At 35.7% G+C, this 23,210-nt stretch overlaps 3 protein-coding genes across 3 annotated transcripts; 2 read left to right on the top strand and 1 right to left on the bottom strand.

The window, feature by feature from the left end:
• Positions 1–3,885: 3,885 nt before the first annotated feature.
• LOC130712851 (ribonucleases P/MRP protein subunit POP1-like) lies at positions 3,886–10,207 on the bottom strand. Its single transcript, XM_057562667.1, has 12 exons — positions 10,000–10,207; positions 9,252–9,357; positions 8,476–8,939; positions 8,177–8,273; positions 7,937–8,047; positions 7,575–7,859; positions 6,988–7,106; positions 6,373–6,897; positions 5,701–5,809; positions 5,029–5,612; positions 4,426–4,593; positions 3,886–4,308 (listed from the first exon to the last, which is right to left on the bottom strand). The coding sequence occupies exons 3-12, from the start codon at positions 8,928–8,930 to the stop codon at positions 4,110–4,112; spliced, it is 2,652 nt and encodes an 883-aa protein (XP_057418650.1). The 5' UTR covers positions 8,931–8,939; positions 9,252–9,357; positions 10,000–10,207; the 3' UTR covers positions 3,886–4,109.
• Positions 10,208–12,802: 2,595 nt separating this feature from the next.
• Positions 12,803–15,961, top strand: LOC130713595 (protein NRT1/ PTR FAMILY 2.11-like). Its single transcript, XM_057563368.1, has 5 exons — positions 12,803–12,961; positions 13,366–13,531; positions 13,636–13,853; positions 14,112–14,665; positions 14,747–15,961. The coding sequence occupies exons 2-5, from the start codon at positions 13,378–13,380 to the stop codon at positions 15,651–15,653; spliced, it is 1,833 nt and encodes a 610-aa protein (XP_057419351.1). The 5' UTR covers positions 12,803–12,961; positions 13,366–13,377; the 3' UTR covers positions 15,654–15,961.
• Positions 15,962–19,624: 3,663 nt separating this feature from the next.
• LOC130711910 (protein NRT1/ PTR FAMILY 2.11-like) lies at positions 19,625–23,210 on the top strand. The gene is made up of 4 exons (XM_057561688.1): positions 19,625–20,293; positions 20,396–20,613; positions 21,066–21,625; positions 22,207–23,210. The coding sequence occupies exons 1-4, from the start codon at positions 20,158–20,160 to the stop codon at positions 23,072–23,074; spliced, it is 1,782 nt and encodes a 593-aa protein (XP_057417671.1). The 5' UTR covers positions 19,625–20,157; the 3' UTR covers positions 23,075–23,210.

Raw genomic sequence — 23,210 nt, 5'->3', positions numbered from 1 at the left:
ACTTTGGTTGTAATATATTTTATTGATTTGTGTTCTCTGTTTTTAGGTTTATAATTGTGGTTTCAACTACAGAGGTGTTGATTTATCATATATCCGGTTGTAAACATTGATACTCAATTATTGTCCCCATATGTTATTCTATTTTTCAAGTAATAAGGTTTTAGCTTAATTGCACTTTTGGTCCCCCAACTTTGGCCTTCCTGCGAAAATCATCTCCAAACTTTAAAATTAGCAAAAAACGTCCCTAACATTTACACCCGGTTGCAAAATTGGTTTTCCGTCCAATTCCATCCAATATTTAACGGAATATTCCTCAAAAAATTAATTAAAAAATTTAGTATCTGAAACATTCATCATCTTCATATTAAAAACCCAGAAATTCAAAAACTCAAACTCAAATTCACAATCTTCCCAACAACAAACCCATATTAAATTCAACCACAAAAATTTCCAGAAATAAAAGCCAATACTCATTTTCCCTCACCCAAATACAAAAATTCAAAAATATTGTTCAGAGGTGGGGTTTTGACATGCACCAAAGAAGAGGAGGTGGGGTTTTGACCTGGAATTTTGACCCACCTGCATTGAACCCAAATCTGAATCTGCCATAGACCACCCCGCCGCTCCTCGTCGTCACCGAAGCACCACCGCCGCTCCTCTTTGAATCCTCCATCTCCATCTCTCTACCTCCCTCGATCCTACTCTCTTTCTTTGCCTGTTTTTGTTTGGTTTAGAGTAGAGATGAAGAAGGCATAGGAGTAGATACGCGACGGCGGTGGTCGGTGACTGAAGAGCTTCAACAGAGGTGGTGATGGCGCGACGCTTCGTAGACTGGAGATCCACGTAAAGGAGGCGCTGCGAACCCAGAGGTGGTGGTGGCGGCGCGTTTGGTGGTGATACTGCCAGATCTTGATTTTGAAGAAGAGAGAGGAAGTGGTGGCAAATGGCTCTAGCAAAAGAAGGAAGTGGTTTCGAAGAAGAAGGTGGTGGTGGTGCTCGATCTAGATTCCCACATATCTGACCTCAAATCCTAAAAATGCACTCTGATTTCTTTGAGTGAAAGGAGAATGGAAAGGATTTGCTTTTTTATGTAAGGTGTTTGATGGTTTTTTTTTATGTAAGGTGTTTGATGGTGACTGGGTTTGAAGAGATTGATTTTTTTTTTTCTGGAATTTTTTCAGCTTTATGTTGAAGATGGTGATGAAGATGTTTGAAGAAGATGAACATTCATCAATTTTTAGGTTTTTGTTTTATTTTCTTATTTTTTTTATTTTTATCCTAGAATTCGTTAAATATTAGATGGAATTGGACGGAAAACCAATTTTGCAACTGAGTGTAAACGTTAGGGACTTTTTTGCTAATTTTAAAGTTTGGGGACGATTTTCGCAAGAATGCTATAGTTGGGGGACCAAAAGTGCAATTATGCCTAAGGTTTTAATATAAGTTATAATAACATTTTTTTTATACTTTTTATCCACAATAAAATAATTTTAACTTTTTTTTGAACTTGAAATAATTTTAACTTAAAAATTATAATAAGTTATAATTTTAGTATCGTAAAATATTATTTAGTAAATTTAAATTTATTCAACTTTTGTTATAATTATTTTTCTCTGTTATGCTTCCTCAAGTTATTTTTACTTCTATATAATAGATCAAAAATCATATTAATTATTTTTTTTCAAATAATATACACATTCGATATAGTAATAATAATATCTTATAGAGACATTTTTTAAAAAAAAATTCAACTATTTTTTCGATATTAATTATTAATAAATAATTTTTTATAAGTAATAAATAGTAATAAGTTTTATTTTTTATTTTTTTAAAATTTCTCAACTTATGATTAATAACTAATAAGATTTATAATTATTATTAACAATAATGTAAAGAGTATAAACAAATTATTATTAACAATCTAATATTGTCATTAATGTAAGGTAGTCAATTTCAATTATTATTATTTTTGAAAAATTCACCTCAAGTTGTAATGAATAATTAAAATTTAAATAATTTAAATATTTCATTTTAAATAAGAGAAATTGAAAAGTTTTAAATTTTAATATTTACTTTTAAATATGAGAAATTGAAAAGTTTAACAATTAATAATTAATATAATGAATAATTTTGATGTATTTTTTATTTTATTTTCAATTTTTTTATTTAATGTTTTTCATTCAAAATAAATTTACTATTTTTTATGTGTTTAATGTTATTTTTTCAAGTCTGCTTTACATATGTATATATATATATATATATAGAAATTTTTATTTTAAAAGTATTTTATCTAAATTAATTATTAATAAATATGATTTTGTTTTTAATTTTGATTTTTTAAATTTGTTAAATGCAAAGCTCAAGTCAATTTTAAGTCTATGAATGTTGTTATTTAATATAAGTAGTTGAATAGTTTTTTATAATACAAATTTTTTCAGTTTTTAATTTATTAAATTATATATTTTTTAATGTATTTAATATAAAAGTATGTGAGCTTTTATAATTTAATGCATTTATTGCATGCAAAAAGCACAAGTGTGCTTTACATATATATATATAGATAGATATAGATAGATAGATATTTTTTTTTTGGAAAAACCAAATATATATATATATATATAAATAATTACTTTGGGAAATAAGAGCCCCAAGTACAATATAGATAGATATATATTGATAGAAATTTTTTGATTTTAAAAGTATTTTATCTAAATTATTTATTAATAAATATTATTTTGTTTTTTATTTTGATTTTGATTTTTTTAATTTGTCAAATGCAAAGCTCAAGTCAATTTTAAGTCTATGAATGTTGTTATTTAATATAAGTAGTTGAATAAGTTTTTATAATACAATTTTTTTTTTCAGTTTTTAGTTTATTAAATTTTTTGTTTTTTAATGTATTTAATATAAAGGTATGTGAGCTTTTATGGTTTAATACATTAATTGCATGCAAAAACACAAGTGTGCTTTACATATATATATATATAGATATAGATTATATATTATCAGCTACAGAACGACGAGAGAGTGAGAGTTTTTTTTTTTTTTGGTCGAAGAGAGTGAGAGAGACGCTGTGAGGCTGTGAGCTATATATATAAACCTTGGTGTATTTTATTTTATTAAGAAATATTAAAATTCAAATGTAGATATTTTAATGTAATTCATTTTTTTTTGTACATTAGAAAGATAAATTGCACCCGTCAGGAATCGATCTCTGGACCTCTCCCTACCCAACCTAAATGTCCCCATATGATAGCTCAAGTGGTAGGAGTGGACCTCTCCCTACCCAACCTAAATGTCCCCATATGATAGCTCAAGTGGTAGGAGCTGCAGACATTTAGGTTGGGTAGGGGGCAATTGTGTGAGCTTTTCTGTATGATCTCATTGGATTTTTTGGTTTTATTTAAATAGGTTGGGGTTTTCACGTTTTAAGTAAAGTAAAAATAAATTTTTTATTTGCGAATGGAATAATTAAGGGTCTATTTGATTTGAGAAAACATTTTCAATTTTCTTTTTGCTTTCTCATTTTCTGAAAATTTTGTCTTTTTGTTTTTATTTCCACCATTGCCGCTACAACTTCGCCGCCACCCCACCACCACTGCCCCTGCCACCCACCACCATAGCAATTAGAGATGCTATCAATGTGAGTAATACATAAGCATCCATGCTTGTGGACATTTACGTCAATGGTTGGTTAACGTCATCAGCATGCATACCTTGTAGTGTGAAGACTATTAAGTATCACAGCCACGAATCCAACAGTCAGTCCTCCAACAGCTTGTAGCATAATGTGCAGCTAGATTAATCTCAAAACCTTTCAAAAAAAGTTATCAAGCTAGTTTTATTTTCTCTTCTCTCTATTTCACAGTCACTAAACAAAGACAATGATATAAAACCAGTAACATTGACAAAAAGTGATAAATAAGTTACAACGCTCAAATGTTACGAGCAATTACAACTACGGATAACTTCAAATGTATGATTATATAAAAGATTAAGCTATTTCCTTCTTTGCCGCTGCTTTCCTCTTTTTCTGAATAGGAAAGTTTCCAATTTGACTGTACATGTAGCAATGTAAGTTGCATAGTTCAGTTCAGCATAATAACATGTTAAAAGAACTCAACGTCAGTTTTTTGATTTTCCAGAACAACAGAAGCTAGAGCAAGTCTATATGCTACGGATCGTAAATTCCAGACAAGTACGTATATTTCCCTCCTCCTTTGTTTCACAGGCATCTCCTTCCACTGTTCCTCTCTTAAATGAGACAGTAAAACTGCCTCACAAAATCCCTCTGCTACGAGCCTCTTGCTGCAATGACATTGCACAGGGTAAGATTCTCCACAACAAGGCATTTAATGTGTACCTATTTTATATTCAGATTATTAGGAAAGAAGGGTCCAAAAAAAAAAGATAAGATTTCAATACCTTCCTTGAACCGAAGCTGTTGTGACAAAGCCAATAGGCCACCGGTGAGACGCTCTGGCAATTGAATCCTCTGGTATCTGCATTCCCCATTTACCAGAGGAATGCTCTTTGAAGTATAATTTCATAGCAGACTGAGACAGTTGAAGTTCCTTTTCGCTTTTCTCTGAACTGCAATGGCATACACAGTCATAACATATGGATTTAAAACACTAAAGTTACTCTTCATTGTAGTTTTCTAACCTCCCCTGTATATTGCATTTGTTGAACCAACCAACCTTCCCCTCCCCCCCCCCCCTTCAAAAAAAAAAAAGAAATTCTAACTAATTCCTAAAAAATCTAATTTTTAATGAACACTTCATGGAACTGTTAGTTAATGATCAACCATTTCTTGTGTGGAACTCATGAAAATAAACATTTTGACTGATTACACAAAACCCCTTTTATTTCTTAAACCATAAAAAATACCAACCTCATTTTACAAATGTAGAACAGTTAAATCCCTTCTATATTACATTAAAAATGATAGATGTTCTTAATTTCCAAGCAAGCAAAAAGTTCATAATTATTAATAACAAGGAATTCATAATTTCAAAGTTAAATTACCTTGAAGTCCACATAGATATATCAGAAAGACATGGCGCACAGATAACTGCTCCCTCTTTAAAAACGCCTTCCTTGAACGGGTGAAGAATAACTCTTAGAAAACATAGCTTATGGTCATAAATGACAGAGCTCTTATGCATGAGATCCAGATTTTGTTCTCCCTTAATGAACTTGGAGATTATGTCCTTTCCTTCTGCTACATGCGGAAACAATAGCAATTGACCAGCTTTGGTTTCATTGATGAAAGTAGTCAGCATATTACCTGTTCTTGCTATAGTTCCATCAAATGAATTATTCATACAGTTAAAATTTGAAATTTTAGAGCTTCCTGAGAAAGAGATTGGCAATGAATTAGCACTGGTCAAATCTTCCGTAGTCGAAAGATCAAGAGTGTCCATCGCACTAATTTCTTTATTGAAAGTAGTGCGAACAATGCCCCAAGGTGGCAGGATGGGAACTTTAAAACGCCTTACGGAAGGAGGACGTAGTTCTTCTTTTTTATTAAATACAGCATCTTTAGCTGCCATTTGGCATGAGTATGCCTTGCAATCTGGGAAATCTGAAGGGAAAGATGGTAGCTCTATCTGTATAAAGAGAAGTTCCCATGCAATATTTAGTATTTGACACAAAGGCAGCAAATTTGAATTTTTTGGGTAGGGATGCTATACTTACTTCACACGCAATCCAGTGCTTCTCTCGCAAACCTATTGCATGTGCCCCATTAGAGATGAGAGGAATCCAGAAGGCTTTGACCCAACTTAGGGGAAGTATAATGGACCATCTAAAAGATAATCACAGAGGCATTATTATATATCACATAAAAAGTGTTAAAAATATAAAATAAAATCATTCACGTGTCTTCAACCAACATTTAAGCTTTTGGGATAATTCATTAATGATATGGTATCAAAGCCTCTAAGACCAAGTGCTCTAGAGTTTGATACTTGTTGCCTGCATTATTCTAATAAAAAGTTGAATTTCAGCATAAGCTAGTGGGTATGTGGATGGTTCACGCTTTAAATCCAATTAGCTCTCGCATGAGGGGACATGATAGATATACAACATAAAATCGTCCATGTGTCTTCATCCAGTAGTTGGTTCATGAACATAAAAGTTTCAACACATACTTCACGCATCGCAAGGGAACAAGTTTGATCTCTCTAGGGTATTCAGACTTAAATTTTGATAAGTTCATCTTATTATTTCTCATAGATCTTAAGTAGGTATTGCAAATACCTATAGTTTTCAAATAGAAAAAAGTAAGCAAAAGTACTTGAAAGATGTTCATAAACAACAACAGTAATTTCAAAAAAAATTAAAGAAAAAATAGATTAAAGAAGTTACCCTATACTCAAATCCTTCATATCATTTTTTAAAAGCACAATAGGGCAAGATCTTGAGCACCGCACCTTGGTTGAGGAGTTCGCCTCCCCAGACTCTATATCATCAAGACAGAAATTAACCATGCGTTCACAGTGTTTCTCTTTAGCAAGGACACTGTCTTCCACTGGGGGCCTTAACCCTGTGGTGGAAGCATCCCATAGATCATCGACATTAGACTGGCTGTCTACAAGTTTTGACCATGATAATGAAGATAAGCCTTTATTGTTCTCAAACTTTCCACCTAAATTCGCAAGCTCATTGTTATTAGTTTCTTGTGCATCACTCCGTGCTTCAGTTGAAATTGGTTCTGTTGGAGTAATAGTCCTTTTCCCCAGAAGTTCTCGAGGATCCGTCACATTAAGAGATAACATCGCATGAGAAGAAAAATGCTCCTCACTTTTCAATATGGATGACTTAATACTCGGAGAAACAGAGTCTTCTTCTATAGCCACATGTTTCTTTAACTGCCAATGATTCTCTGAAATACTGTAATGTCAACAAGAAGATAGGGCCTTTTTATCATTATCATTATATGTATTTAAACAAATGAACTATTTTTCTATTTAAATAACAAACCTGCTGACAGGATGCAATATCTTCTGAAGAAGATTAAATGTCTGTGATCCCATCAATTCTAATTTTCCAAGCTGGCCCTCAAGTGACAAGCAATTAATTAGGACGCCGCTCTTTTCCATCTGAATAGAGATAAAGATAAAAAGCATATAATGTGAGTTTATATATAGTTTACAACTCTTAAGTTTTTCAACTTTAGTAGGGTTCCATGCAACACTAACACAATTATTGATTCATATGATATGTGAACGGAATATTTATCTAAAAAGATACATTACTAGCAGGAGAGTTACGGCATTTGAGGAATAATGACAAGCTAGGGAGACACATGGATCTACGATGAACCATGCTGATTATGAATGACATTCGCCACTGAAATGTGTCATTGAATGAAAGTCTTTCAAATAGGCAACGCGAATAGAGAATAGCTCAATAAATGACAATATTTGTTACATAAACCTACTGGAGTACACTGGTTCCCGGAACTTCTCCCTTTTCTATCTTTATCCAGAATAAATATACTATGAAAAGATAAAACAAACTAAATACAGATGGGATATCCTATTATAAAGATAAAGAAGAAAGTGAACCTCTTTCTGACAGGCAAATTTTAGACTATCATATCCTTCTTCAAATGCAGAAGCATGTATCCACACCCAAATGTGTCTAAATGAAGAACCACACTTCATCACATCTGATTTTTCACATAAATCAGCATCATGATTACTTAAGTTATCATTGATATCATGTTGACTTAAAGAAGTATGATGATTTCTGCCATCTAGCTCTGTACTCGTATTTTGAGGGAAAGTAGGTCGCCATATATAGGTCACAGGAGCAATTGGCTGAGAAACCGGTGCTCCAACTTGATAAAGCTGTTAAGAAAGAAAAAAAAATTATGTTTAACCAAATAAAGCTGGTACTTTCTAGAGTCAGTAAAATGATCACCCACCATTGCAGTTCCATAGGTTATACCAGAAAGAACAGAAAAATCATGATTTCCAGGCGTTTCTGTTTCCAGAGAGGGCAATAGTACCATTCTTAATACTGAAACTAACGAATCCTACAAACAAGAGGAAACCTTTAATTACACTGAGAAAATTAAACCATTATTATTTGGGGAAGAGAATCTGCAAATTCATGCACTAAATGTGCTTCGAAAATCTAAACAACGAAAAAGAAAATAAACTACCTCTGGACCCTCCAATTGGACAGCAGTATAATAGCTAGAATCATGCAAAAGCACACCTTCTTTGAATCTTTTCAAGACTGCCCTTGAACCTTTCCCTCTGCATAGATACACAGACAATCCTTGTTAGTGTTTCCAAGAGAATAAAAACACTTCTTGTATGTTGCATCAAGCTTCCGCTATACAATTTAAACCTCCAAGCTAAAGAAGGATTAGTTAAATGAACAAGCTTCAAGGCCCCCACCCCATCCAAAATGACTATTTAATCAGTTTCTATTTTTTTTAATCAAAATATGACCAACCTTCCTTGAAAACCCAGTGGAAGGTTGTAACCCCACAGCTTTGTCATGGCGAAACGCTTTGCATGCCAAACATGAGTTCTCAGTCTCTTGGTTCCATCCCCAGAAGTGCAAAAACCATTCTCTGGGTTCATTTTAAGTTCATATCTCCGTCGTATATGCCGAGGAAGCTTCTTTAACTGGTCCTTCTCCAAAACTGATTCATCATGGGCTTTATCAACTGTTCCCAGTTTCTGCCTCTTTCTGTTGCCCCCCTTTCTTGCGATTTGACTATCAAATGCAGTTGTTCTTCTTCTCTTGTTCCTTTGAGAGCTATAGTTGTTGTTTAATCTATTTTCTACGATAGATTGCAGGCTCAGGAGCTCCGGGGCACGTGATTTAGCATATTTCTGCACATTGATTTTGCGAGGTGGTATAGGTACTGAACCTTGAGGCTTTCTGGTTCCTTCAGTAAGCATGGTTAAGAACTATGTACCAAAAATAGATAGAGTTAGCTTACATTGTACTGGCACAAACTAATCTGTAAAGAGTATTTTTTAAAAAAAATTGGCCTAATCAGAATTAAACTAACACCACCTAGTCCAAAAGCAACTCGAGAATGCATAGGGAGTAGGACAGGGAATCAAAAACCATCAAATTCGACAGTATCCTCGTTTTTCATGCGTATGTTCGTTTAAGAAAATTTCAACACCAAGTCCCATATTCTTACATTACCTAACTAACCAGAGATAACCATATCACTTATCACCAACAATAATAAAATGGACACAAATACATACCTGCCCGGTACAACTGTAAAAGAGCCTTTAATGGAACCTGATGATGTTGGAGAGATGTGCAACTAAAAAAAGAAACTCTTTCAACACCAGGATGCAAAAGTGGGAACTGCAAAGACATAACAAAGAACTCAATAGTATGATACTAGATAGTATGATATTAAAAACCTGCATAATGCAATTATACAATACAACAAATAAAAATTCTGCTAACTAATAACAACTTATTATCAAAAAAATAAAAATAACAACTTATATCATCAAAATTCAAATATAGGCTCAACATCATAGATACAATAGCAAATATCATAACAAAGGTTGAATAGATATTAGATACTAGATAGATATTAAATCTCATACTCTCATTGAACATATTACATACCAATTACCAAAACATGATGACAAATTCAAGACTTGATATTTTAATTGACATGAAAAATAAAGTCTAAAGAGTAGAATTTAATCTAAATAACTAATCATCCAATCCCAATGTAGTGTAGTCAAGTTGAGTGCCAATGCCACTTGCACTAAAAAGGGGAAAGAAAACAGAGATTTAAGCAAACAGTGACAGAGGAGAAAGGAGAAGGAACAAAAGGTTGTAAGTTGTAAGTTGTAACAGAGGAGAGGAATCAAAAGTAAGTCAGTAACAACTGAGGAGAAGAAAAAAGCCTTTGGGAGATTAGAGAGAGAGGGAAACTGAGAAACAGAGGTGAGAGGACGCAGAAACAGAGTGGAAAAACGAAAAAATTACCTAAGACCTTGGATGGAGCAGAGACGCGGCGGCCGGAGACCGGAGTAATCGCCGGTGGCCGCGAGGGTGGTTGCCGGTGTTCTCGCGGCCGCAGGTAACCGGGAATGGGCGGAGCGGTGGTCAGAGGTGGATGGGGCAGCAGCTTTGGGAAGGAGATTGGGTGATTATTATTTATTTTTTTTGTTCGAAAGATTGGGTGATTCTGAATTTGGGGTTTAGAAGCTGAAATATGGACTTGGGCCATTTGCACATTTGTTTTTTTCAAACAAATTCGGGAATTTCCGCTATTTCATGTTATTTTCGCCACACGGCTATGGAAATCGCGGTCGCCCCGTCATGCCAAACCGCAACGCCACACACTTTTTGTGGTGACATGTTGAAAATCCGATATGGAAAAACATAATGGCTTTGCCGATATTTAATAACACTTTAACTAGTTTATACAAATAAAACACTGTAACTAGTTTCATCTCTCTGCCAATACTGAGTCACTTTTTCTTCACAATTGAGCAACCCCCACCGATTCCACACAATCGGAAAAACAAACCACCTTCTGATAGCCTCCATCCCAAGCTACCTTCAACCTGTCATGGAGAGCTCGAAGTTCCCCTGTTAGCACATCACTGTCACCCCAAAATGTTGCATACCCCAACAGTCATCGCCCCGCCTTGTCTCGCAAAACACCACCGCCACCAATGATATTCAGACCTGGCATCATACTCTCGTTTGTGCACAGTTCCACCGTACCGGCATCCAATGGCCCATCACCACGCCCCTCACTCCCAGAAGCATACTGCAAACGTCCCCACCTCTAAAACTCCACCACAACCACCTCTAAGACGTCATCACACTTTGATTTTAGTATTTAAAGTTTCACCACCAAGTATGTAAATCAATTTAGACGAGTTTGTTTTCAGTGGAGGATATTTGTGATTTAAACTAAAAAGAAATTAAAGTTTGCCTTTAACTGAACAAACAAGATGAATTTATTGAATCAATCATAATTTTTAAACGCGTATTGACATTTCACACACATCTTATTTTTCCTAATTTATATCTTTTCATCACATCATACTCCCTCTGTTTCATTTAAGTTGTTCACTTAGAGAGAAATTTTTATTTTTATATATTTATCTACTTAGAATTTTAAGAGAACATTAACTAGTTCTTTTCAAATAATGTCCATATGAGAAGCATAAATAAAGATAAAAATACATTTTAAACTGCTCACGTTCGTGAAACGGTGGGAGGGACCAAGTTAGAAAGCCCTATGTAATTAGGTTTCTAAACCTAGCCACCTCTCTCAGTATTCAAGTGAACATATTTATTACAATAGCATAGTTTTCCTTTTATAGAGGTGCAACCCGAACCCTAAATATCCAAGATTTAGGCCTAAGTTAAAATAAATGGCAAAATATATTCACAAATAGCCAAAAAGGGGTGTGAGGTCGTTAGGACACTCAAACATACAGAAATCACTAAAAGGGCGCGAGGTCGCCAAGATCGCTAGTCGTGCAAGCTTCGTGTGATCTCCCTGAAGTCTTAGTTGCAATTGCTCGCCAAAAACTTCTCAATGAATCTTTAATTCACCAGAGCCCAATAGACTTAACCAGAAGAATGAGTTTCCCCAATTTGCTAGTAACATTGATGACTCAAGTCGGGTCACCCCTAATAAGTCCACAAGATATTTTTACCATAAGGAAGGACTAATTGACTATTACCTCCGTTCGAATAGGTCCCCGAGGGTTTGAAGTTTGAACCCTAACATTTGCCATTAGTGGGTTAACGTTTTTTTTTTTTATACATCGGAAAATGAGTTAACCTTTACTAAACGACCAAGACTATTTGGACCATCCCCAATTACTATCCACATCATCCCCTTATAAGCAAAAATTCAATTATACCCCCAATTTTAAAAAACCTAAACTGATTCAATTAAGAAAAAAAAACTCCACACCATCTCCCTCTCTCATTCTCTCGGCCTTCTCTCTTCCTCTCAACTTTCCCAAATAAAAAAAAAACCCTAGCACCACACCATTTGTTGATTGAAACGAAGAAGGAGGGTCATACCAGGAGAAGAAGGAGGGCCATACCAAGAAGAGGAAGAAGATGCTTGAAGGAACAAGGAGGAAGAAGAAGCAATTGTAGAGTAAGCCCCCCCCCCCTCCCTCCATACATTTGCCTAATTTTGGGTTGCAATGGTTGAAGGCCATGGTTGAACTTTTGATTCTTTGAATGCTTTCATGCTTTTCATGGTTATCAACTGCCATAATGCTCCTAATAGACAACAAACTTCACCAAGTCAAACACCAAAACCAGAACCTGCAACAAAATTCGTAATTTAAATTACGGTAACCTCCGCTACTAAGATAGTGGAAGTTACTGCTATTAAGATAGCGGAAGTTACCGCTACTAAGATAGCGAAAGTTACCGCTGTTAAGATAGCGGAAGTTACCGCTACTAAGATAGCGGAAGCAAGAAAACGTCCGCAGTTTAAATGGCGGAACGAACCAGAACCCATATATTCTACCCAGATTTACGCGAAAAAACAGTAAAAATCCCAAAATCGCACCTATTTTGAGCTTCTATTCTTCTCTTGATCTCATCCACTGATTTGGAGCTTCAAATACCTCTAAGGTGTGTGATGTGTTGATTTAGAAGATGAATTAGGGATGGGGAAGGTGAGAGTGGAAGAGGAAGAAGGATGAAGAAGGTGAGGTTTTCTATGTTGGGGGTATTTTTGGGATTACAAAAAAGGGATGGTGTGGATAGTAAAGCGGATGGTTCAAATAGTCTTAGCCTTCCTACACACTCAAGAGTCAAGAGGACTAACTCTTGAGTATTATAGAAGGCAAAAAAAGGGACACGAACTTCACACGCTCCCCGTTCATCCTCTCCTCGTTTGCTTCCATGTTCTTCCTTCCGCAGCGGCAACATCTTACATCTACTATCTCTCCTTCAGGTATTGCTATGATGAATTTCCATTCACTTGTCTGAATTTCCATTTCTACTGATCGATTAGCTTTTGTCATCTCATTGCTTTTTATTTCCAGATATCATCTAAACATAAACTCAGTTGACTTGTTTTTACCCCCAATTTCGATTTTATTATAATCAGAGTGAAATGCAGCATTTAGGCAACAGAACATTGTGTATTGTCATGTTGTTTAGGTTTTGGTTTACTATGCGTACGTACAACACAACATTTTGTTTGGAAAAGATCCAGTTTGTTCAGGTTTACCTTAAAAATAAAATAAAAGATGTTGGACAAAAAATTGTCTGGGAAATGGAGACTAGGTTTGCAAACTAGCTACCGAGAGCAAATTTTTTGGTGGGTGTGGTGATAATACTTTGTGTGGTTTGTAGCACTTGTAGCATATGACCATGAATCCAACGGGGGAAAGAATGACGAAGAGAGAGACTTCGGAGAACGAAGAGGAAAGCTTACTGAAGAACAATGAAACAGATGATGATGATGGTGATGACATCAAGGTTAATTACAGAGGGTGGAAGGTCATGCCCTTCATTATAGGTGAGCAAGAATGCAAGAAGAGTTTTCTGTGCTTTTATGTGTTTTGTTAACTCTTGTTAGTTTTTCAACCTTAATCTTGAGTGGTTCATCTGTGTAACTGGCAGGAAATGAGATTTTTGAGAAGCTAGGAGCGATTGGCACTTTATCCAATCTCTTGGTCTATTTCACTACGGTATTTAACTTGGAAAACATTGAGGCTACAAATATTATCAACATCTTCAATGGCAGCACCAATTTTGCTACACTACTCGGTGCCTTTTTATCTGATACCTATTTTGGTCGCTACAAGACATTGGCATTCTCTACGGTGGCTTCCTTCCTGGTAAATTGCTGATGTCTAATGTCTCCGTCACTCAAATCCATTTCATTTGTTTATTGGAAACGCAATACAGTTAGATACAGTTAGGGATATCTGATTATGAAAATTACGGCTAAGGTTGAAAAGCATAAAATAAGAATTGATATCATCACAGTAGAAGTAATTCCATAAAGCTTACAAAAAAAGCTATCAATTGTACTTTGACAAGATTTGCTTGTTTAAGTTCTGCATCTAATTCCTTGATTTCCCTCTTTCATTCAGGGTTTGCTTGTAATACAACTGACAGCAGCAGTTGAGAAGCTGCATCCACCTCACTGTGAACAGTCCACAACATGCCAAGGGCCAACAGAGGGGCAAATGACATTTCTAAAGACTGGTTTGGGATTATTGATGATAGGAGCTGCGGGGATCCGACCATGTAACTTAGCATTTGGAGCTGATCAGTTTAATCCTAACACAGATTCTGGGAAAAGGGGAATCAATAGTTTCTTCACTTGGTACTTTTTCACTTTCACCCTTGCTCAGATGTTATCATTAACAATTATTGTCTACATACAGTCAAATGTAAGCTGGGCAGTGGGTTTGGGAATTCCCGCAGCATTGATGTTCTTGTCTTCTATAATCTTCTTCGTGGGGGACAAAATGTATGTGAAAGTTAAGCCAAGTGGTAGTCCTATAACTAGTATAGTGCAAGTTATAGTGGTTGCAGCGAAGAAAAGGAGGCTGAAGCTCCCAGAATATCTATATCCTTCCCTTTTCAGTTACGTGGCTCCCAAGTCAATGAATTCTAAACTTCCCTATACATATCAATTCAGGTAAACAACATGAAGCAGTTAGCATTTGGTGGTAGATATGATTGGTTTTTAAGAAAACTTTACCATATGGCTTATTAACAGGTTCCTTGACAAAGCAGCAATCCTGACCCCGCAAGATCAATTAAATCCTAATGGATCTGCTACTGATCCCTGGAACCTTTGTAGTATGCAGCAAGTGGAAGAGGTGAAATGCTTGTTGAGAGTGTTACCCATATGGGTTTCAGGCGTGTTGTACTTTGTTGTTATTGTTCAACAGCATACTATTTTAGTGTTCCAAGCCCTTCTCTCAGACAGGCGTATTGGGCAAACCAAATTCATGATCCCAGGAGCATCCTACTATGTCTTCCTCATGATTAGCGTGGCAATTTGGCTACCCATCTATGACCGAAAGATTGTGCCTTTTCTCCAAAGGCTCAACCGCAAAGAGGGTGGAATCACACTCCTTCAGAGAATGGGAATCGGCATATTTTTCTCTATTCTCAGCATGTTGGTATCTGCCATGGTTGAAGAGCACCGCAGGACTCTGGCTCTGACTCAACCACTAGGGGTGGAAACGAGAAAAGGTGCAATTTCATCAATGTCAGGTCTGTGGTTCATTCCTCAGCTGGCACTGGCTGGACTAGCTGAAGCATTTATGTCTGTTGCACAAGTTGAATTTTACTACAAACAATTTCCTGAGAATATGAGAAGCATTGCAGGCTCTCTTTACTACTGTGGCCATGCAGGGTCAAGTTATTTGAGTAGTCTGCTCATCTCCGTCATCATCCAAATAACCGCCAGATCCGAATCTGGAAATTGGTTACCAGAGGATCTGAACAAGGGGAGATTGGATAACTTCTATCGCATTCTTGCTGTTTTAGAAATTGTGAATTTAGGCTACTTTGTGTTATGTGCAAGGTGGTATAGGTACAAAGGGACAGATAGTAGTTCCATTGAACTTGATAAAGTGACAAAACAATCTGAAAGAAATGCTAATGGTGTTTTATGATTCGAGTCTCTAACTATTATGTGGAAAAATGTTACAGCAATCTTTCCTTCATCCGTGGCCCAAGAATGAAATCTGATGTTCATGAAGCAGAGACACACCAAAATATAGACGAGACCAGAATAGAGTATAGCAAGTTAGCAACAATGGCGCAGTTAATTATGCTATTTCAAATAGATAGACATTTCTTAGTTTAAGTTGATATATAATGATGTACATTATTTTTTTAGGAAAGGGAACCGTCATCCTGACGTTTGTCTTAAGGCTCTAAATGGAAGATAAAGTAAAATTACATGTTGACATGGTGATTAGATTTTAGTTTGCTTCCTACATTATTAAGGCTACGTTCAGAAGAGTTTTTTTAGATTATTTTATAGCATTTAACTTATGCAAGATTTTGGATAATATGAAAATAGCTTATGATTTACTTATTTTAAATTTACTTTTAGAAGTTACTCGTATTATTAGCTTATTTAGTTTATAAGTATTTGTACCCAAAAAAAATTAGTTTATAAGTAAGCATTAATTATACCTAGTTATGAATTATTGAGTTTATTTCAATAAGTTTATCGTTTAATAATTGCTTTTGTGGTAAGTGTTGTTTACCTAAACAGAACATAAGTCTTCCTTACTTTTCTTACCATAGGATGCTTACTGCATGTTTGGATACATAGTGAAATTTTGTGGAAGTTAAAATTATGGTGAACAATCACAAAAGTTAAAACAAAAGCTTCTATTCATAAAAAATTTGGTTCATTGTAATTTTTCACCATGTAGATTACTTACTCTGTCTCTTTTTTTTTTTTACGGATACTTACTTTGTCTCTTAATCATGAAGTCAGAAGTACGATTTTCCTATGTTATAATGAAATATATTTCGTGGTAGTCGCTTAGAGCTTATTGCAAGCACACCCACAAAAGGGAGATTAATCATTATTATTATTATTATTATTATTATTATTATTATTATTATTATTATTATTATTATTATTATTGACGGCGGATATTGAGCTAAAAATAAAAGACAAGCCCTAAAACGTGCGAAGCTCAAATAGGCTGTCAGTTCCAACTAGATTAGTTGAGTTGCAGCCGCACCCTCTACTAGGGTTTCTCCATTACAGTGCGATCTTCTCCCCTTGGGGGCTCCTCCCCCTTGAGGAGGCTTTTCTCCTCCTCTAGCGAGTTTTCTTTTCCTACTTAGTAGGTTTCTCCCACAACAGGTGGGTCTTCTTCCACAATAGGTGGATTTAATAGCCAAATAAGTGGGTTTTTTGTGTTTGGGTTTCATCTCTTCCCTCTGGCCACCATGTTCCTCCGTCCCCGCCGCCCCTTCCTCCATCATGGCCGCCTTGCCACTGTCGATGCCTCCTTCGTGACCATCCTTGCATCCACCCTCACCATCCTCGTCCCCCTCTGTTCAGGTTGCATGTAGTGCAGATCTGTTTCAGATTTGCAGTTGTTCTTTTTCAGGATCTTAATGTCTTTAGATTGACTCCCCATAGTGTTGTTGGAGCCACGATCTAGGCTCCCATGAAGGTCGTTCAGAGCGATGCTGCCCCAGCAGAGTCGGTGGAGTTGCGAGAAGTGGAGCGGTTGCTAAAAATAAAATATTAACACTGCTCAGAAAGTCAGTTTGACTCATTGGTGATTTTTGAAATTTTGGATCTCTGCAGGTGCCCAAGCTCCAGATCTAGCACTGTATGCTGTTGTTGTGGTTGGTTCTACATAAGTTTTCCTCATCTCCTTGTACTCAGAGTTGCCGTTTTGACCCCTTGTGGTGTTGTGTTCACCGATACAATACAACTCCGGCAGAGCCGTTTCGTTGTAGGAAGGGAGCACTGGTTAAAAATGTTATTATACCTTCTTTGCTCAAAAGTCATGGGGCTCTCTGTTATTTTGGGGCTTGAGGGGCTTTTGTTTAATTTTAGGGTTTTTTACTCCATGTTTTAGCTAGTTGTTTTCAGCTGAATGTAGGCATGTTTGTTCTTAATTTTCTCATTCTTTTGTGCATTGTAGTAGCACTTTTAGAGATGTTTTCTCGCACGTTGTAATTAAGTGCGGTTTAGCAAACCATTGAATTTAATCTATACACTTGTTGACAAAAAAAAATCCAACTAGATTTGAATATAATGGTGTGTTACTATTGTCAGTCTGGTGGTGGACTTGAGGTCACCAAGGACGATACAGATTATATATTGGGTCCAGCAAAGCACTTGAGTTCACACTTCACATCGTCAAATTATACAAAAACTAATGGATTTGTTGAAAATCAGTTTCTCTCTTTGGAGATCACTAAACCTATAATTTTGTTATTTAGCGGTAAAAATAGTAATATTTTATAACTTTTACGAGTGAAAAAGACTTGGCTAAATATATATTGATGAAAATTTTCATGTGAAAATTCAAACATATTCATTGTATGTATTAGCTGGATAACAGGATAAGGATCAAACATGGGTGGTGCCAATGCCATAACAATAATAATAAATATAGACCGCTTTTGACCATTGTATATGTCATGGGTGTTGATTAATGAAAATGGACCTAGCTAGTGCAACATATGCCATATCAAATCATAGTAATTGCATGCTTCGATTGCATTTGTTTGTATACCATTTAAGTGAAGGTGTGTTCATTCCACACTGTTCAGTTCACTGTTGACATCCGTGTGCCGACAAGACACGTTTCGTTTGCGGCAGTGTTGCGAGGTCTCAGTCTCAGCCCCGCCATGAACGCTGATCATTAACTGCATGCGTCTCATAGTGGTTGAGAAATGAACATTTGCGACGACAATCACAAATAAACTTTTGGACTCAGTGCAAGGGCAGTTACGTTTCAATTCAATGTCCAAACAGTATTAAATTTGAAAAAGACACAAAAGTGCTACAATCTCACTCCTTTTCTTCAATATAGACAAACAAGTGAGAATTTTTTTTCAATAATAACATAATGTTTTCCACACTTGATGTTCTTCCGGATATTGTCTGATAGCTGTGGTGGAAATTGTCTCAATGCACGGTGGTGTGTGAAACATTTCCACGAGGAGTATATTAGTGAAGTACTTACACTCTGATGATCAAGTTAATTTTTAAATAAGAAAATGAAACTCATAATCTGAGAAAAATCTTTGATAAATAAAATAAGTAATGCTTATACAATTAAATGATCAAATCAAACTTGTATTAATAGAGTTTGATTTGAATAATTAAACCATCAAGGAATGACATTTGAGTCCATGGTCACGCTTGAGCCGTATTCATATGGTTGTTTGTACCAATTTTGTTTTACTCGATTGACTATTTGAAGTTTTGGGTATGGTCAACACGAGACATTCATTTTCTCTTTAATAACGATACACAGACTACGCTATAATGTCGACTATTGGCAAATACCTCACTTTTTTTTACAGGTTTTGACTGTCATAAAATGAAAAGTTTGATAAAACATGTTTTCTAACGGTCTAAAGCCGTGATCCCTTGGTGATTTATAATATAGAATAATCCACCAATTTCTTTCTTTCTTTCTCTTTCACTCCTAACTAAGATTTTCTCCTTTTATATATTGTAATGGAATAATTATATTGTAATGTAAGGACAACTTTGCAGTCGGATCTCATGGCTGATATATGATAATGTTAGTAGTACTATTTTCTAAATTAAAAGGTACTTTCCATTTGCAGGGGAGACTTTTAAGGGACCGTGATCCAAAAACATTTAATATGGCACATTAAGTATTTGAAAAATATACATAGAAATTGATAGACCCCAAAATCAATTATGGGCTGAAAGCATTAATCCTGATCCTAAGCCCAGAGTGTGGCGCGTGTATGAAAGAAGGGGAAAGAAAGGAAGAGCCTAGAAGGGAGGTGAGCTGGCAGAAAGAGGGAAAGATGCTCTAGGAAGTTTGTTACGGGAATCAGGGGATGGGGTGTATAAAGGGGTATTTCTGTTAGCCTTTAGAGGGTATCTGAGAATTAGCTATGTTGTAATAGAATAGAGAGGACTTGCCTTCTCTATAGGAGCTCAGCTCTGGAGTAGCATCAGCTACTATTCTCTTGTATCCATTTTTCCAGTTAATCAAATCACTCATTCCTTCTTAATTCCTGTTATTTCCATACACTGTTACATTGGTTTGTATCAGAAATGCAATTTATCATAAACATATTACTATATGACGGTTTTTAACTCTCACGACTCACCATAAAGTTGTATGTTTAAAAGATGTTTGACAATAAATGTATGTCCGAATCATTACTTTTAAATATTTTTTCAATTTAGTAAAAAATAATAATAAATTCATTGAGTTCTGGTGTGATATATTCAATGTTCATAGTTTGACTAATTTGAGGGAGTGGTTTTAGCATGTCATAAGCAAAATAAGAGTGAAATCTCACTCTCTCAAATCTGTATATAATAAACTGTGTCCTTTTGCTGTCTATTTCAACTACATTTCTTCTTCTCTGCCGCAAGAGAAGAGAGTAACAGGGATTGTATATAATCTAGAAAAGATGGGGGAAAGTGAGGCAGGGGGAATATCAATGAAGACAATTGAGCTAGAAAGAGTGGAGAATAATGAGAAATATCCGACAGATGAAGATCCCAAGGTTAACTATAGAGGATGGAAAGTCATGCCCTTTATCATAGGTAAGAACTACTAAAGAGTGAAAAACCTTATTGTAATCTCTTTGTCTTTTTTGTGTCTGTATTTTTGAGTCACATCCTTGAACTTTTGAGTAACTCATATAGGGAATGAAACTTTTGAGAAACTGGGAGCCATTGGCACTTTATCAAACCTGTTGGTGTATCTTACAACAGTGTTCAACCTGAAGAACATCACAGCTGCAAACATGATCAACATCTTCAATGGCAGCACCAATTTTGCTACCTTGCTTGGTGCTTTCTTCTCAGATACTTATTTTGGTCGCTACAACACACTGGGATTCTGCTCACTCACTTCCTTTCTGGTACTATTTTCATGCTTATCCTCTATTCCCATGACATGCCACCACAAATTATAGCATGTTAAAATTAACTTATTTTTACCCAGAATCAATTCTAACATCCAGAAGCTGCTCACTAATTGTATATTTGCAAACATTTCTATAATTGATTCTAAAACCAGAATCAATTCTGGATAGAAACTTTGTATGTTCCTTCTTCTGGATGCAGAACTATTCTTAGAAAAAATATACTGATCCAAATATGCTAAGAAGTTTCTCCTCGGAATCAATTCTGTCTTCAGAGTCATTGTAATTGTAGAAGGATTCCAAGGCCAAAAGATATGATCTCATGTTAGAAAATGTAAACATAATTCCAAAAAAATGAATTAGTTCTGGTCAACTTTTCCCAGATAGCTTAATGAAAAAATTGGTGGTGATTTCATTCCAATTTGTAACTTTCCCCTGCATCCAAATAGGGGTTGCTTTTAATTCAACTTACAGCTGGGATCAAGAATCTGCACCCACCTCAGTGTGGAAAGGAAAGCACCACATGCAAACAGCCAACAGCAGGGCAAATGACATTTTTGCTTGCTGGATTTGGTTTGCTGTTGGTAGGTGCTGCAGGGGTGAGACCATGCAATTTGGCATTTGGAGCAGATCAGTTCAATCCCAAGACAGAATCAGGAAAGAAAGGAATCAACAGCTTCTTCAATTGGTACATGTTTACCTTCACTTTTGCCCAGATGGTGTCCTTGACACTAATTGTGTATATACAATCAAATGTGAGCTGGGCAGTGGGTTTGGGAATTCCTGCTGCTTTGATGTTCATAGCTTGTGTGTTGTTTTTCATTGGGACCAAAATGTATGTGAAAATTAAACCAAGTGGTAGCCCCATGACTAGTGTTGTCCAAGTTATAGTGGTTGCAATCAAGAAAAGAAGGTTGAAGCTACCTGCAGAACATCCAATGCTTTCCCTCTTTGACTATGTATCACCAAAGTGCATTAACTCTAAGCTTCCTTACACATATCAATTCAGGTAACCACATCAAGCTTTTAACTTTAACTTCATCTGATTTCTTAATAGCCTGTACAACCTATCTTTATCAGAATCAATTCTGAAACTGAGAAACTATTTAGTGCCTGATTGGATCAGCATTATCGCAATTGGTTTTAGATAGAATTGATTTTAGTAAAATTGATTAGAGTAAAAGTGAGTTGAAAATGAAGTGATTTATGTTCAACGGAGAATTGATTTTAGGACCGAAATCCATTCACCAAAATCACTCTCAAACATATATATATTCTTCCAAAATTGAGTGCATTTTGAAATTCGTTCAAAAACCACGGTGAAGTCAAAATCACGGTGGACAAAAGCAAAAGCTAAGCTAAGGGAAGTTGCTTCTGTTTACAACAATTTTGACTTTACCAGAGTTTTTAATTATACTCTATTAGAATTGATTATGAGGATCCCTAATAGAGAACCAAACACACATAAAAAAGCTTCTCCCTGAAGTTGATTGTGATTTCATAATCAATAGAATGGTTTCCAAACATGTATTTAATAGCTAACTGATTTGCTCCAAATTTCTAACTGAAATGAACATTATATTACAATAGGGGTTTGGATAAAGCTGCAATTATGACCCCACAAGACAAGATAAACCCAGATGGATCTCCAACTGATCCTTGGAACCTTTGCAGCGTGCAACAAGTGGAAGAGGTGAAATGCTTAGTGAGAGTGTTGCCTATATGGTTTTCAGCCATTTTGTACCATTTGGTTATTGTCCAACAGCACACAATCCTTGTGTTCCAAGCACTTCAATCTGATAGAAGAATTGGTCACAGCAAGTTCATGATCCCTGGTGCATCCTACTATGTGTTCTTGATGTTGAGCATGACCTTGTGGCTACCCATCTATGACAGAATAGTAGTCCCTTTTCTCAGCAAACTCACTGGGATAGAAGGTGGCATCACACTCCTTCAGAGGATGGGAATTGGCATATTTCTGGGTTTACTCAGCATGATAGTTTCTGGGGGGGTTGAAAAGCATAGAAGACATTTGGCTCTGACTGATCCAATAGGATTACAACCAAGAAAAGGTGCAATTTCATCAATGTCTGGTTTTTGGCTAATTCCTCAGCTAACACTAGCTGGACTAGCTGAAACATTCACTGCTGTTGGACAAATTGAATTTTACTATAAACAATTCCCTGAGAACATGAAAACTATTGGAGGGTCACTTTTCTACTGTGGCATGGCAGGGTCTAGTTATTTGAGTACTTTTCTTATTTCAGTGGTTCACAGAACTACTGAAAAATCTGCAACTGGGAATTGGTTACCAGAGGATCTAAACAGAGGGAGATTAGATTTGTTTTATTACATGATTGCTGCTATTGAAGTCATGAATTTGGGGTACTTTCTATTGTGTTCAAATTGGTATAGGTATAAAGTAATTGACACCAATAAAAGCATTGTTAATGCATGAAAGTGTGCTAATAGGTAGGATCTAAAATAGTGCTCCTTTTAGACTAGTAAAGGAATAAAGTAGTAGTGTTGTATGGATTAGGAGACATTTGATGTAATATTCTTAATAAGAAAGGAAAGAAATGGATTTTGCTTCA

This window comes from Lotus japonicus, chromosome 4 (assembly GCF_012489685.1).
Source record: "Lotus japonicus ecotype B-129 chromosome 4, LjGifu_v1.2".
NCBI lineage: Eukaryota > Viridiplantae > Streptophyta > Magnoliopsida > Fabales > Fabaceae > Lotus > Lotus japonicus.
The sequence above is the reverse complement of the archived record's forward strand: the minus strand, read 5'-3'. Positions and strand labels throughout refer to the sequence as shown.

Coding starts and splice junctions, on each gene's coding strand:
- LOC130712851 (XM_057562667.1), bottom strand. CDS start 8,930: ATGCTTACTGAAGGAACCAGAAAGCCTCAAGGTTCAGTACCTATACCA. Junction 8,048..8,176: donor TCCAATTGGAGGGTCCAGAG/GTAGTTTATTTT, acceptor TCTTGTTTGTAG/GATTCGTTAGTTTCAGTATT. Junction 5,810..6,372: donor ATGAAGGATTTGAGTATAGG/GTAACTTCTTTA, acceptor ATTATCTTTTAG/ATGGTCCATTATACTTCCCC.
- LOC130711910 (XM_057561688.1), top strand. CDS start 20,158: ATGGGGGAAAGTGAGGCAGGGGGAATATCAATGAAGACAATTGAGCTA. Junction 20,294..20,395: donor AGTCATGCCCTTTATCATAG/GTAAGAACTACT, acceptor TAACTCATATAG/GGAATGAAACTTTTGAGAAA. Junction 20,614..21,065: donor GCTCACTCACTTCCTTTCTG/GTACTATTTTCA, acceptor GCATCCAAATAG/GGGTTGCTTTTAATTCAACT.
- LOC130713595 (XM_057563368.1), top strand. CDS start 13,378: ATGACCATGAATCCAACGGGGGAAAGAATGACGAAGAGAGAGACTTCG. Junction 13,532..13,635: donor GGTCATGCCCTTCATTATAG/GTGAGCAAGAAT, acceptor TGTAACTGGCAG/GAAATGAGATTTTTGAGAAG. Junction 13,854..14,111: donor CTACGGTGGCTTCCTTCCTG/GTAAATTGCTGA, acceptor TCTTTCATTCAG/GGTTTGCTTGTAATACAACT.